Genomic DNA, 15,268 nt, shown 5'->3' with positions numbered 1-15,268 from the left:
GTACAGGTCTTGTTTAGGCACACCAAGTTTGGTTATAACTTATCTCACTTAATAGAATTTTAAAGCTTAAGATTACAGAAACCCTTACTCAAGGCCCATTTTTATAACCATAAAATGCTGTGCACAATATTCAAGTCTGCATTTGGCACAAGACAGGAAACCAGAAGAGCGTACCCTGTGCTTGCTGTGGTGCTAACACCATTTCTGGCATTTCTGGTTTCCTTGGTCTCACAGAACTGCTTCTGTATATGATTGAGAAGCTTTTGCAGATGTGAAATTCTCTGAACTACCGTAGACGTCCCTTATCTACAAATTAAGACCCACTTGCTCTTCCCCAGTAGCTAACGGCGGCCAGTGGTTTGCTGTAGCTGACCACCAAAAGCAGCCACTGCGCATCTTCTAATTCTTCCTTATCATTTGTTTTTCGTACGTCAATGGAACTATTTTGGTTTAAAACTGACATATATTGAAAATAGAGGCTAAAAGTTCTGCATGCTCTTTTCATTGTTTATTATGTGGTTGTGGTTGGTTGGTTGGTTGGTTGGTTGTTTTTTTGAGACAGGGTTTCTCCGTGTAGCCCTGGCTGTCCTGGAACTCATTCTGTAGACCAGGCTGGCCTCCAACTCACAGATCCACCTGCCTCTGCCTCCCGAGTGCTGGGATTATAGGGGTGTCCCTCCAGTGCTCGACTATTGTGGGTTTTTATATGACACTTGATAAGACATTAACTAATTTTCCTAAAAACATTTTACATTTTTGGGGGGCACATGTATCATGGAACGCATGTGGAGGTCAGGGAATGACCTGCAAAAGCTGGTTCTCTTCTCCCACTTTGCATAGGAAATTTCAGTCATCAGGCTTGGCAGCAAGAACCTTTACCCAAAGTGTCATCTCAACAGTCCCTTAACTTTTATTTTAAAAGAATACCCTTTATTTAAATAATCAGCACAGATTAGCAATACTTTAAAAATCAAGATAAACCTTAAATCCCAGCACTCAGGAGGCAGAGGCAGGTGAATCTTAGTGAGTTTGAGGCCAGCCTGGTCCACAAAGCAAGTTCCAGGACAACCAGAAGTATACAGAGAAACCATGTCTCAAAAAACTTTAAAAAAAAAAAAAAGAATAAAAGAAAAAGACAAGACCTACACAGCTTCAGAGTGTGCCTTCAAGAATACTCTGTGTTTACTGAATTGCCAAGGGCAGGTTCCCATCTCTGATGCAAAGTAGCATGTGACAGCTGTCTCCATCTGCCCCTGAGCATGGGACCGCACAGTCTATTCCAGAAGGCAAGAGAAACAGATTTAATGTTTTGTTTGCATGCTGGAACCATGATAGGACCTCCTGACTCTATGTCCTCTATGCCAGCTGCATGATTGACCATCGTGGAGGAATTATGTTGAGCTCCATGCCTAAAGCCTGAGGGCTTCGTTCCTGTGAGGAAACTGGATTTCAGAGGGACAGTGATTTCTCCGTTGCTATAACAGCCATAGCAGGAGTCCTGTAGATGTAGCAGTCCAGACACTGGGCTCTTCCTGGTATGTGGTGACTACAGGAATCAAACACCATCAGGAACCCATAAACCAAATCCCTCCAAAACGGTCCAGGGTACCCCGTGATGGTTGCAGGAGTTAGAGAGGTCTCTGTAAACTCCTGGAGGGCAGAAAAGCAATGGATGCAAAAGCCAGTCCTCTGGCCCCTGCACTAGAGTGTCCTTGATCCTTAAGCGGAAGCAATGTTATCTCTGAAGCTAAGGATTGTCATGTTTGCTTTAAGGAAATCAGGGCTTAGTCCTGTTCATGTGTGTACCCATAGGCCATTTGTCCCTTGATAAACATATCACCTGAGTACTGGGCTAGGAGTGGGGCTCAGCTGGACCACTAGTCACTGTCACAAAGCAGCTTTGCCATAATGTCACTTGCACTTTTAATAATTATCATCCCAGGAATCAATACCTTCAAATGTATAGCACTCTAGAATTTATACCATGCTTTTTCTCACGTTCTTCCAGATTCTTCTGGCTACCCCACAATATGGGCATTATCACTCCCATGTGTCATATGGGAAAACAGGCATCCCATAGTAAAGACCATTGGCAAAGCTGTGACTGGAAACTAGAGGCCACTCTCCTAGCTGCTAGCCTACACCTCCTCAGTCAGTCACGCCATTCTCAAAACAGCATTTGTTGGAATAGTCTTAGAGGGGCATCCAGCAACTTAGAATCAGCGGACAGAGTGGAACATGTAATCAGCTAATTCAAGTATCAGCTCTGTTAGGTGTTAGCCAAGTGGCTTTGGACAGTGACCATATCTTTCGGACCCTTGTGTAAAACAAGAGGTGAACCAGAGGCGCCAGCACACTGAGATGTAATTCTGCCAGGCAGGCTTGGGAGGAAAGAAGGACGACACCGGCCGAACTGCCATGTGACCCGGCCAATGCCTTCCCATCAGCAGAGGGCCTGGTAGACAAGGATGTCCTCATTCACTGCCCCACATGATCCCCACAGTAACCCTGGGAGCTGAGAGGGTGCCTCAGGCCTCCACAGCTGGGGAAACAAAGGCGGGTGAGGCTGTGTCCCAGAGCTGTGTGTCCCCTCCCTGGATCTGGCTCCCCAACTGCCCTCTTACCTCGGAAGGGGAAGGTGCCCAGTTTATTCAGGTTCTCCTCCAGTTTCCCATAGTCTACTTCTGCGGTGGCGGTGAAAGGGGTGGTCACGGGTGGGTAGATACCGGCAATGTCCACCTTCTTCCCCTTCATATTCCTAGAGATGCCCCTGCTCAACCCCGGCCTCATGGAGGCCCAGATTTGGGGGCCTAACATTTCTGCAGGAGGCCTGAGGCCCAGCTGTCTACGGCCGCAGGGGAACTGAGTTTGGACTCCTTTTTCCCTTGTTAATGATCAACGGAATCAGTTAAAAATTTGTGTCCCCAACCCACGACTTGTGGACATGGGGGGAGTGCAGCCTAGGGGCGGGCCTAGAGGCTCCAGGCCTTCTTGTCTGCTGGGAAGCAGCTGGAGAAATACCACAACTCTGGCCTGAAAGAGAGCTGGCTCTTGGGGTCCACACTAAAAAGTGTCTCGGACAGAGCCTGGGTCCTCTTCCCACAGCCCCAAAGCCAGGAGCAACCCCCACCTCCCCGCGCACACACTTTCCGTCTCCAGGCAGGGCTGAGCCTGATGGAGCTGATTGGCTGAGCTGGCCTGGCCCCGCCCCACTGTAGCACCCCTGCGGGTCAACTGTGAGAAACCACGCCTCCTGTCTGCCAAGGCCGCCGAGTGTTAGCCCTCTGGTGGCCACACGCAGACACACACCTCTTGAGCATGGGGGCAGAGGATGAGCATACCAGAGTGGAATATATCACAATCCTGGCCCTAGGGATTAGAGAAGAAAAGTAGGAATGACGTAGAAAAATCAAGGCCAGACCAGAGTAGGGAGACTTCCTAATTCAGGAGTCAAGGGACTCCACATTCCCCTTATCCCCAAGTTCACATCCAGGCTTCGCTCCTACGTGTTTGGACACAAACACCACAGATGATAGCAAAGACAGCACTTTATTCTGTTGAATCTGCGCCTGTTTCTCCCAGGCTGGCTGCAGGCAGCTAACTCATAGTAGGGAACTATTGCCCATCTGGGGGTAGGTATTTACTGGGCTGGTACTGGCTGGGGGGTCTCACGCCCACTCCCAGGCCTCTCTAGTCCATTCTGTTCTGATTCTGGCTCAGGATGCTCCAGGGCATGCCGGGTGTCTGCTTGCCATAGCTGGACCAGGTCCGTGGGGGTCTTTCCTGCCTGGAGAAAATAGACGATTCAGGCTTCAGCAGCCCAACAGAAATTGCTCTCAGCTAGCTACATCAGTGGTTCTCAACTGGAGACAAACGCCCAGAGGTAAAGAAAGACATCTTGCATTTCACAACTAGAGGTTGTGGGTGCTACTGGTATCTAGCGGGTAGAGGCCTGCGATGCTGTATAACCATCCTACAATGCATAGGAAGGTCCTTTTATTATGAATTGTCCAGCATCAATGCCTGCAGTGCTGAACACCCTTTCCACACGCTCCTGCTTTTCTCAATGTCTCTTAGCCTTTCTTGTGCCAGAAGAACCTTTCTATGCCCCTCTTTTATGACTGTTCTGTGGACCAAAAGATAGGCTTGGATCAGAGGACACCTATTCTCAGAACACCTGAGGCCCACCAAGAACCAACATGGTGTGTTAGAATGGTCCCACCAACCAAGTACTTTGGCTCTCTTCCAGCTGGGCCTCCATGATTAGGCCTGAGCACTGCGATCCCCTTTGCCCTACCTGGGGACCTTGGGGAAGATTTCTCACTACCTCTCCTAGTGTTTCTCTGAACTTGTGGTCTGGACCTTGACACATAAAGAGAGCTCTGGGAAGGTAGGTGATTAGGGTGTCATGGCCAAGAGCCGATGACATGTGTACCTAGGCTGTGGCTGCCCCATGGCCTCTGCAGACCATCCACTAAGCGTCCACAGCTTTAAGGGCTCACCCTACCACCAGCAAGAGAAACACACTCACCAGGTTCTTAGCCATCATGTCAGCCCCGTGCAAGAGCAGCAGTTTGATGATTTTGTAACGGTTGAGTCTCACAGCATCATGCAGGGCACTGTCCCCTTCCTAGAGTAGGTGTAACACACAGCATGACCCTTGAGGTCAGTGGGTGAGTAGGGTTATAGGAGATGGGCCTTGCTCAGAAGCTGCAGCCCTTGGGTCCTGTAAGGAAGGACTACACGCTCATGGCAGCCTGTGAGCTGCCCTTACACCCACGGTGGCTGAGCAGGGCAGGAAGCAAGCACTCACCCTGTCTTTGGCATTGATATCCAGGCCCAGAGAAAGAAAGTGTTCCACAATCTCCACGTGTCCAGTACGGACAGCCACATGCAGGGGAGTGCTCAGTAGCTGTGTGGGGAGGAAGCAGGACTGTTGGCACACGGGCCTGGAATATGGTGTCCTGGGGTGGGGAAACTATCTTATCTCTAGTTTAATCCTACTCCCAAGTCTGAGCAACAAGGCCTGAGCCTTGGATAGGAGACAACGGTACAGCATGCCACTATCCTTCTCAGTGGTCTAATTATACAGCTTCAAGCTGTGTCCTCTGACTAGCCTATCATGCGCCTCCTCTTGCCTAGCAGTGAGCTACTACTGTCTACCCTCTACTCCTTTTTAAAAAGACAGACTCTCACTATGTAGCCCAGGTAGCTGCAAACTCTCAATTCTCCTGCCTCTGCCTCCCGAGTGCTGGGATTGCAGAGGAGCACTACTATGCCTAGGTTCTTCTTCAATTAATTGACTTGGTTTTTCACTGGGGTGCTGAGGATTGAGCCCACGGTCTTGTACATGCTAGGCAAGGATGTTACTACTGAGTCACCCTTCCAGCCCAGTCTTTTTAATATATATGTATATTTTTTTTTAATGAGACAAAGTCTCACTGCATAGATCAGGCTGGCCTTGAACTTAGAATTCCTCCTGCTTCTGCCTCCTGAGTACTGGAAATTAAAAGTGTGCGCTACCCTGCCCAGCTTCTTTTTAATAATTATATCAGATGTCATTAATTGAGGGATGACTGTGATAGACACAGCAAAAACTTCGTATGTTAAAAAGTAATTCATTTACAAACATTTCCCTCCTGATCTACGAAAGAACGCCATGAGTTTTACAGCTGAAGAACAGTGTCTCAGAGGTCAAGGTTGCATGTAAAGAAATGGCTGGATAGAAGGATGATAGATTAATAAGTAAATGAATAAATAAACTGATGGATGGGCAGGTGGAGGATGAAGGACGGCACGATGTACGAATCCGGTCTCCTCCCGATGGACCACGCCTCCGCGAGAGCAGGACTTTTGTCTTTCTCTTCTCTTAGCACTTGCTCCCTGAAGGGCCCCAAGCTTCTCCACAGCCACTCTAGAAGCCAGGCTAGCCCACTGCTTGCCTACCACTTGAGCTTGCTTGCCATTTGCTGCCCTCCACCCTCCCTGTGGCATCCTGATTCGGTGTGCTGTACCGGGCACCATAGCTTCACCTTGTCTCTCACGTTGGTGTTGGCTCCTCGGCTTTGCAGGAGTCTGACCACCTCCAGGTGGCCTCCACGGCAGGCCCAGTGCATGGCTGTGCAGTCCAGCTAGAAGGGTGGATGGGACTTAATGGCAGAGCTGTAGGGAAGAAAGTTCCCTGGGGAAAGGTTGAAGCCAAAAAGGCAGAGGACACACACACACACTCACACCACTCACATACACATACACACATACACCACTCACATACACACACACACCACTCACATACACACACACACACACACACCACTCACATACACACACACACAACACTCACATACATACACACACAACACTCACACACACACACCACTCACATACACACATACACACACACTCACATACACACACACACCACTCACATACACACACACACACACACACACACCACTCACATACACACACACACACACACACACACCACTCACATACACACACACACAACACTCACATACACACATACACACACACTCACATACACACACACACCACTCACATACATACACACACACACACACACACACACACACACACACACACACACACGGGACAGGGAGTAGACAACCCAGGGCCCAACTAGTCTCCAGTGAGAGTCACAGAGGTAACTGGGGCTAGGGGGGGTGCGGTGGGGGGTAGGAGACGGGGCTTACCCAATGTCACAGAACACACAGAGGTAGGACTTGCCCCTACTGGCAGCCTACTGGCACAAATTTGACAGGAAGTAGAATTCTACTGATACTAGATCTACTTCTTACCTCCTACCCAATACCTGCCCTCTCACCCGATCCTGGAAGTCCACGGTGGCCCCACTCTCCAGAAGTTTCTCCAATATCTCCATGTGGCCCTCCAGGGAGGCACGATGCAGTGCTGTCCGTCGGAACTGCCCCAAAAAGACAGTCAGGCCTGGGCCTATATCCCATCAAACAGAGGCCCAGGCCTGGGCCTATATCCCATCAAACAGAGGCCTAGGCCTCGCCAAAACTTGGTGCCCATGTGTTCTGTGTTCAGCCAGCTCTTACTCAGACTGGCCTTGAAGTCCTGCCCTGGCACTCCAGCGTCTTCACCCTTCCCCTGCTGTGAGCCCTGCCTTTGCACAGCTGGCGCAGCTGGATCCTCTGCTGTGATATGGCTATTCTGCCCTCACTTGCTATGATGTTTGGTGATGAACTGCAGCTCACGTGCCATGATCTCACTGAGCCCTCTTTGCCAGTGATTCCTGAGTCTAAGGAGCATTGGCAGGCTGAACTCTATCCCCCGAGTGCTTGGCAGGGCCTAGACGCACAGGCCACACCTGATTACTGATTCAAGGAAGGAACAGATTTCCCTCTCTCAAGGCCGCTTTTTGCTTTGGATTCTGGGAACCTTTGTGCCATTATGCAAATCTTTCTATATGCTAATGTCTTTCATGGCCTTCCTCTTGTTTTGTACCCTTAGCTTATAGGAAATGGGAGAAAACCGGAGGCAAAAGAACCCAAAAGATGTAACCTACTATAATGCAGAGTGGCCCAAGGGTGGGTGGCCATTGGTAGGCCTGATCCCACAAGAGAGGTGAGAGCAAGGAGCATCTTAAAAGTGCCAAGAGGCAATTTCAGAGGGAAAAAGTACAACATGCGACAGAAAAACTTAAAAAACAGACGGTGGCCATAGTCACACAACACAGCATCCATGAGTGTTCTCAAACGAGCCCGGAAATGGAGCTGATCCAGGACCTGACCCGGGCAATGGGGTGGTCCTGAAGGGGAGGCAGGTGCATGGAGGGAGCCATCACCTCATCACAGGTGTCTGCTGAACCTCCATCTGCCAGGTACTTGTCAATGACTTTCATCCTCCCCTCCACGGCAGCTTTCAGGAATGTTTCCTCGTCCACGGGGCCAGTCTACAGGAAGAGCATCCACTGATAGAGACTAGTAGGGAGATTCGGGGCTTCCCAGGCTACCCCTGCCCACATTTGTCCATCCCAGGACGCTTACGATCTCCTCCGGCTCTGGAGGTGGCTCCTGGGCCGCAGCCAGCGCTTCTCGCTTCTTCTGCTTGCGTTTCTTCCTCAGTTCTATGAGGTTCTGGATCCCACCCACATCAATGATCTCACGCCGCAGGTCCAGGGATGTCTTGCGCACGCGCTCTTGGCCCTACACAAGGATGGCACGAGTGTGGGGAAGTCGGATGGTACAGGAGCTGAGCCAGCGGCGGGATGAGGCAGGTAGGGGTCTGGCTGCTTACCTTCACCTTTTGTAAAGCGGGACTCTGCATCCCAAGGCGCTTCTCCTCCTCTAGTACCAGCATGTCCATGGACAGCTTCCCAGGAGCGGCTCTTCGAAGTTTCTGGAAAGCCATTGAAAGCTGTTTAAGATTATTTGGTGGCAGCTATTGGTGTGATTTTCAGCCAAGTGAAAGGTTATGAGAACTTTTTGTCAGGGTGTGGTAGTTCACACCTACAATCTCAGCACTCGGGAAACTGAAACAGGATTGCTGCACTGGAGGGCCCATCTAGTCCACATCGTGAGTTCCAGGCTAGCTGGAGCTACCCAAAACAATAAAAACCACCACAACAAATTCTAGCATACCTAAGTCTATTGTGTAAAATGTGTCATATTTCTTTATAACCTACATACATATAGTCCTATAAACTTTATTATTTATTTATTTATTTGTTTGTTTGTTTGTTTATTTATTTATTTTTGAGACAAGGTTTCTCGGTGTAGCACTGATTGTTCAGGAATTAGCTTTGCAGATTAGGCTGGCCTCAAACTCAGAGATCTGCCTGTCTCTGTCTCCCAAGTGCTGGGATTAAAAGGATGTGCTACCACCACTGCTGGGACGCTGTTCTGTATAATTTCATCTCAATATTACATATAATGACTAATACAATGTGAATGTTGTATAGTTCTTCTTATTGTTTAGGAGATAAAGACAAGGGGGAAAGTCTGCTCATGTTCATTACAGATACAAATTTAAAAATTTCCAAAGAGCTGGAGAGCTGGCTCAGGAGTTAAGAGCACGGGCTGTTCTTCTGAGGACCTGGGTTTGATTCCCAGCACCCACATGGCGGCTCACAACCATCTGCAATTCCAGTTCTAGGGGATCCAACTCCCTCTTCTGGCCTCCGCCAGGCACCAGACATGCTTGTGGGGCAAGATAAACATGGAGAAAAATATTCAAACACATAAAGTTGTAAAAAAGTTCCCATCTGTGGCAGTTTGAGTCCAGAGAGGTAGAACTCAAGGATACAGGAATCCAATTGGGAAAAAAAAATCTCCTTTTGGTGAGGTAACTGTGGTCAGATGGTAGTTTTTGCCCCCTCCCCAGGTACTGAACCCAGGCCCTGCACAGGCTAGGTAAGAGCTCTACCACTGAGCTATGGCCCCAGTCCCATCATCTCTTTGTTTTTGCAAGGCCTTTGGCAATATCGAAGCTTGCCAGTTCTATCAGACAGTGCATTTTCTCAGAAATGTTCAGCCCTGTGAAATCTAGAGCTTGGATGGAACAGCAGCTTCTAGCTTTCATGATCATGTAGTCATGGTATAATGAGGCCCCTCTCTCCACCTGAAGCTGGTTTTTCCAGGCTGCTTCTCCACTCTTAGTGAAGTTCTGGCACCCCCTTCCCGGAGTCTCCCAAGCGGCTCAGATAGTTGTGAACCAAGGAATAGGTGCCCAGGATGAGGGTAACAAGGTAGGAGGTCTGCTGGGGAGAACTTGCCCCCCATGTAGCCCAGGCACCTTGCTCATTTCCCACTGATCCCTGGTGTTAGCCTCTCCCAGGGAGGGTTCTAGGTTTTATTTCTGATGCCTCCCATTTGCTTTTATTTATTGTTTATTTTTTTGTAGTACTGAGCATGAAACTCAGGGCTTTACATGTCAGTTGAGTATTCTACCAACTGAGCTACACCCCTCTCTCCAGTGCTGCCCTTGTGGAAGGTTCTGAAGGTCTCCTTGACTGCCTTTCTTGCCAGGTTTACATGATTCTATGATTTGGGGTTTCCCTGTGCTGGTTTCACCTGAAACAATGCATCTTTTTCCAGGAAAGAAAGGCATGACCTTGGGCTAAAACTACTGTTGCTTGTGAGACCCTGGCTTGACTGGAAAGTGTCCAGAGGGGGCACTTCTGGCTTAATCACCTGCTATCTCCAGCATTCACTGTGACAGGGCCTGGCATGTACTGGTTGCTCACCTACTGCCTGTTAAATGAACGGACAAGGAATGAGTGAGCGCATAATGATGCGCAGACTTAGCATCTCTGGCGTCTTGTAGCTCTGGATAAGGATGACCTTACCTGGTAAGTCACAACTCAGGGCGGCCTCTGTGCCTCTGCTCTACCAACACGAGGGGCCACAGGCGCCCTGTGAGGCAGGAGGGGTTATTTATGGATTATAGCGCCACTCATTTCTTATTCATGGATTTGTGTTTGTGGGCAGGCAGAGTCTGCACTCAATGAATATTTGTGAAATTGGATGCAGGTTTGTGAATCAAAACAAAGCTCCCACCTGATTCCACAGACCATACTTCAGATGAGAGAGAACGCTTTTGAAGAGCTCAGCCTGGAGACTGGCTCTGTGGCACCTGTGTCCTTGCAGCCCTGTGGCTATATTTGTTGGGTGAATGGATGGAGGAGGACTGCTGTGTCCCCTTGTGGAAGGTCCCAGTGTATTGTGGCAGCACTCCAGAAATGACACAGCAGCATAACTCTCCTGCCCAGCAGCAACAGCCATGTGCACACATGGGGGTGCGGGGGTGAGAAGTGAGATTCCTGGAGATCCAGGGATGCCCTGGTGCTGTCTACATGCCTCTTTGATAAATCTGAGTCACCTCTTCTCTTAAATGACCACTGCTGAGTTCCTGTAGTGCCCTACCCCCCATCCACCCGCTGCAAAAAATTCTTTTCAGTGACATCAGACCTGTCTCTGATACAAGTCAGATGTCTTAACTCTCCCTCATTCTGTAACATTTAGTGGCTCCCCACTGCCCAGGACATGCACCTCTTACCTGGCCTTCTCTAGTTTGTCCTCTGCCTCCTTTCCAACTCACTATCACACATTCTCATTACTGCCATACCTGCACCATGAAAACTTCAGCTCCTCCCTCTCTCTCTCTCTCTTTCTCTCTCTCTCTCCCTCCCTCCCTCCCTCCCTCTCTCTCTCTCTCTCTCTCTCTCTCTCTCTCTCTCTCTCTCTTAGCCTGAAATACTCTCACCACATCCTGACTGCACTTAGCACTCCTAAAGGCCCAGCTTCACATACTATCCTGCTCAGAGTAGTTCCAGGAATGGTACCCACCCTGCTCATCACAACTGTCCATTTTCTATTTGTCCATGTCTGCCGCCTTCTTAGTTGACTATGCAAAGAAGTGTTAGTTAAAATGAATGCCCACCTTCCTCTATGCACTGGATTCTAGGCTCTTTTGGGGGGGGTGTATACCACCACACCTGACTCGACCATTCTGAAGAGAATTTAGGGCAGTGCTAGTCAGCACTCCAGCCGCACTTACTTGTCCAAGAGAAAACGCACCCGGTGCCTTAGGCCTCACAGGCACCGCCCACAGCCCGGTAAGCCCCAGTGGCCGTCCCATCTCCCTTCTCTACTCTTACCAGCTTATTCTCCCGGAACAACTAAACTCTGGAGGCGTTCCTGCCCTGGCATCCAGGGGACAAGTGGGGCGTGTGTGTCTCAGGACCCTCCTGACTTTCCCCATACAGTGCCGTCTATCTCCCAAAGCTCAGGGGAGTGGGCAGGGTCTTGGGAAGGTCTGCCCCCTCCAAGTGCCTGTTTGAGGGGCTGGAGCCCCATCTCACCACCCACGACCCCATCAGGAGCATCCTGGTGTGGAAATGGGCCTGGCTGGGCCCCAGGCAATACCTGCCCAGCATGTTGCCTGCAGCCAGTCTTTCCCTTCCCATGCCAGTGCAGATGGACTCCTTAACCTGCAGCCCTCCCTCCCCAACACCCTTCCCCCTGGCTCGCACCTCAGTTTCTTCCTCCTGGGCAAGCCGCTGCTCAATGAGCTCTGTGGCTCTCTGCACTGCCTCGGGACCCTCCATGGTGCCCTCCATGACTGCCTCGGCAAGCCACAGGGCACAGGGTCTTTATAGGCCAGAGCACCCACCCCCGCCCACTGGGCGCCTTTGTCATGAGCTCACCGGCTCAATTCTCCACCTGCCTCCCCCACCTGTCACCTTCACCTCGGACAGCCCCAGGGAGCATGGGAAACCACTGCCCAGGCCAGGGAAGCTGCCCCTCCCATAACCTCTGGCCTACAGGAGCCAGAAGGCACAGCGCCCCAAGAGGACAGCTGCAGGAAGGGGTCCAGTGTCCTCAGTGCTGGGAACTGGCTAAGTCTTAGCCAGGGTGAATATACTGCACAAAGGATCAACATGCTGCCATTGGCCTGGACGACAGTGCCACCTGCTGGATACCAAGAAATCCTGCCCAGCTAGTGCCGGACAGGGGGCCTGAAAAAAACCAAACATGAGCCCCAACAGACCTGCGTTTCTAGGGCCTTTGGGGACCTTCTCTAGGCAGGAGTTGGAGCAGCTGCTGCCCTCTGGCGGCAGCACACTCTAGTGAAGCATGGCTATACTGACTAGCATGTCCATTAGCCAGCTATAAACAGACCTGTCCATCTGTTTGCCTCCTCTTCCCAGGACCCTCAGCAGAACTTACAACGTTGCTTTAAGAGAAGCCAGAGCGCAGAGCCAAGGCCAGTTGACAAGGAGTGCTATTCAATGCCAGGCTGCCCAGGGCGAAGCTGGCCACACTCCCTGAAAACAAAAAGTCCATGGAGGAAAGGCAGGCCTGGACTCTCTGAGCTCCACACCTGGGATTTGCAGCCTGGAGCCCTGGGTCACTGTGACCCAGGTTTAACCTGCCACCGGACTGCAGATGCCCCAGCTCTGCACTCCTAAAAGTGCAAGTGACGCCCCTGGTGATACCTTATCTGAGATTCCCTTCTGGTAATGCACACAGTTCCCCAGAGGAAACCCGAGGAATATACAGACCCCCGGCCGGCCCTGGCTCACACATTTCTGAAAGCTCTGCTTAGACACAGCATGGGCAATGTATCTCCTCGATCTCCAGGCTGGCACTGCAGGGCAGCAGGCACATCGTTCACGCTGCCTTCTGTGTGCTGCCTTCTGTGGGCGCTCCTCTACTCTTTCACGGCCCCCCACTTAACTGTCCCAGCATCTGCTGCAGGAGGCAGGGCAGGTGGTGCCACCTCCACTTTAAAAAAAAGCAAAATGCGTTCGGAGGTAAAGTGGCCTTTTTCAGGACCCAGGAGAACACAGAGGGGTTGGATGTGACTAGGGCCCATAAGAAGGGAAGCTCAGGTTGGATGCTCTACTGTGCCCATCTGTTCCCAAACCAGCAGGAGCTCTGGGCTCCACCATGCTGTGGAACGCAAAGTCAAGGACTAGGTGAGGAGGAGCAAAAGGCTTTATTGATAAAATGCAGATGTGTCTGTACACAGGGCCCTGCTGGGGCCATGACCAGGCTACTGAGCCGACCCTGCCTGGGTTACCGTTGGGGATGGCCCTGTGCAGACCACTGCCATAAAGCCGCCTCATCTCTGCCGATTGTGCTGGGTGCAGGGAGAGGCAGAGAGGCCCGCCTCAAGCTCTCCAAGCCCTGGGGCTCACTGGTGATTCCCTCCCCTCCAGGGGACTGGCACTGTGCCCAGAGCAGTCATAGTGAGGGACAAAGAGGGGGAGACAGCAATTGCTTCCAACCCTGAGCAGAAAACTGGAGTGAGCACAGTGGTGGTACCAGATGACAGATCTGGGGTCCAGGGTTTGCAGGCCGGCCCCCACGGCACCAACCCGACAAGGTTGGCCAGGCCTGTGTGTGGCAGGTAGCACTGTGGATCCAGCACCCTGGAAGGCAAGTCCCTTCGTGGCTCACTAAGAGCCATATAGCAGGGTGGCAGGAGGTGCCCCTGAAGAAGACAACAGCGCTGGAAGGCAGCCACAGGCCCGGGGCCTTGTGCACCAGGCCCAGGCCCCACAGCCTGCAGGGGACCTCCATGGCCTCTCTTCCCAGGAGTCAGCTGTCTGTCAGTCCTGGGGTGGTGGGGGCTGGTTGATGATGACCTGGATGACAAAGTCTTTTTGAATCTTGGTTTCCTGGAGCCGTGTGCGGTCTGTAAGCAGCTTCCCAGAGAAGAACCATCTCTGCCAGGATGGCTCGATGCCCTCCTGGCTGTGCAGCTGCCTCTTGAGCTGCCCCACTGTGTCGGGCAGGCTGGCGCTGAGCCTCACGTCCTTGCCTGTGGAGAGGCGTACTTTCAGTGGGAATTCTCGGCGCACACTAGGGGTGGGCTCAGGAGGCTCCAGGCTCTCCTCCTCCGTATGCTCCAGCAGCAGGTTCACGGGTGGTGACAGGCAATAGATGGGCAGTTGGTATCGATTGCCCAGCTCATCATAGCATTCACAAAGGGTTCCTGTGGGAAAGACAGGACAATCAGTGTAGTCTGGGGACCTGCTGTCATGCACAGAATCCCATGTCCCCCAAATTCCTAGGTTGAAGCCGATTTGGAAGTAATAAGGTTACATGAGTAAATGATAATGTTGGGATAATCTGATGGGATCAGTTTTCTTATAAGGGAAGGCCCCAGAGAACTCTCCACATCCTCTCTGCCTGCCTGCCTGCCTGCCTGCCTGCCTGCCATGTGAAAACAGCAAAGAGGAGAGAACCCTCACCAGAGCTAAAATGGCTGGCACTTTTTTTTTTAACCCCGTCTGGGGTATTCTGTTACAGCAGATTAACTCACCCACCACAGCTACCTCACAGTCCCCGTCTTAGCCCATAGTCAGGACTCTGGGACATCCTTATGACTAGAAGACCACGGGGATCTATCAGTCACTTGTTTATTCAACATTTTGGCTGAGTACACATGCGAGGTGCTGGGCTGAGCCCCAATTTCCTTACTACTATCATGTGATGCAAGTGGGATGCCTTTACCGAGTCTTGAGCACCCCCTAAGTGCTTGTACTGGACTAGGTGATATGCACATCCTGAACAATCCTTTGTGGTTGCAAGGGGCTCAGGCTTTAATGTGGGAAAACCTCTGCTCAGGGCCACACAGCTAGGAAAGGTCACAGGAAAGGCCCAGTCAAGACCTGGGTCTGTAACCGGAGTTCTACAACTGCTTTCCCTTTACAGCCTAATGAGGGTGCTAGGAACTTAAATGAGACAATGCAGCACAAAGTTCCAGATCA

The 15,268-nt window shown here is 51.1% G+C and overlaps 3 protein-coding genes across 5 annotated transcripts in view; all 3 read right to left on the bottom strand.

The window, feature by feature from the left end:
• Positions 1–3,164, bottom strand: part of Hoga1 (4-hydroxy-2-oxoglutarate aldolase 1) — a 29,530-nt gene extending 26,366 nt beyond the window's left edge. For all 3 annotated transcript variants that reach the window (XM_036174853.1, XM_036174861.1, XM_036174870.1), the window contains exon 1: positions 2,625–3,164. In XM_036174853.1, the coding sequence (XP_036030746.1) occupies positions 2,625–2,817 (193 nt within the window). In that variant the 5' untranslated portion in view covers positions 2,818–3,164. The remainder of the gene's footprint in view (positions 1–2,624) is intronic.
• Positions 3,165–3,534: 370 nt separating this feature from the next.
• On the bottom strand, positions 3,535–12,429 carry Ankrd2 (ankyrin repeat domain 2). Its single transcript, XM_036179117.1, is given in 12 exon segments — positions 3,535–3,787; positions 4,532–4,630; positions 4,814–4,912; positions 6,033–6,131; positions 6,845–6,943; positions 7,832–7,939; positions 8,034–8,192; positions 8,284–8,385; positions 12,020–12,132; positions 12,135–12,170; positions 12,173–12,291; positions 12,293–12,429. Coding segments are annotated over 12 exon segments (1,317 nt in total). The 3' UTR covers positions 3,535–3,640.
• Positions 12,430–13,469: 1,040 nt separating this feature from the next.
• Ubtd1 (ubiquitin domain containing 1) overlaps positions 13,470–15,268 on the bottom strand; it is a 62,048-nt gene continuing 60,249 nt past the window's right edge. The window contains exon 3 of the mRNA XM_036169412.1: positions 13,470–14,490. Within this exon, the coding sequence (XP_036025305.1) occupies positions 14,105–14,490 (386 nt within the window). The 3' untranslated portion in view covers positions 13,470–14,104. The remainder of the gene's footprint in view (positions 14,491–15,268) is intronic.

This window comes from Onychomys torridus, chromosome 1, assembly GCF_903995425.1.
Source record: "Onychomys torridus chromosome 1, mOncTor1.1, whole genome shotgun sequence".
NCBI classification, from domain to species: domain Eukaryota; kingdom Metazoa; phylum Chordata; class Mammalia; order Rodentia; family Cricetidae; genus Onychomys; species Onychomys torridus.
This window is presented reverse-complemented; position numbering and strand designations above follow the sequence as displayed.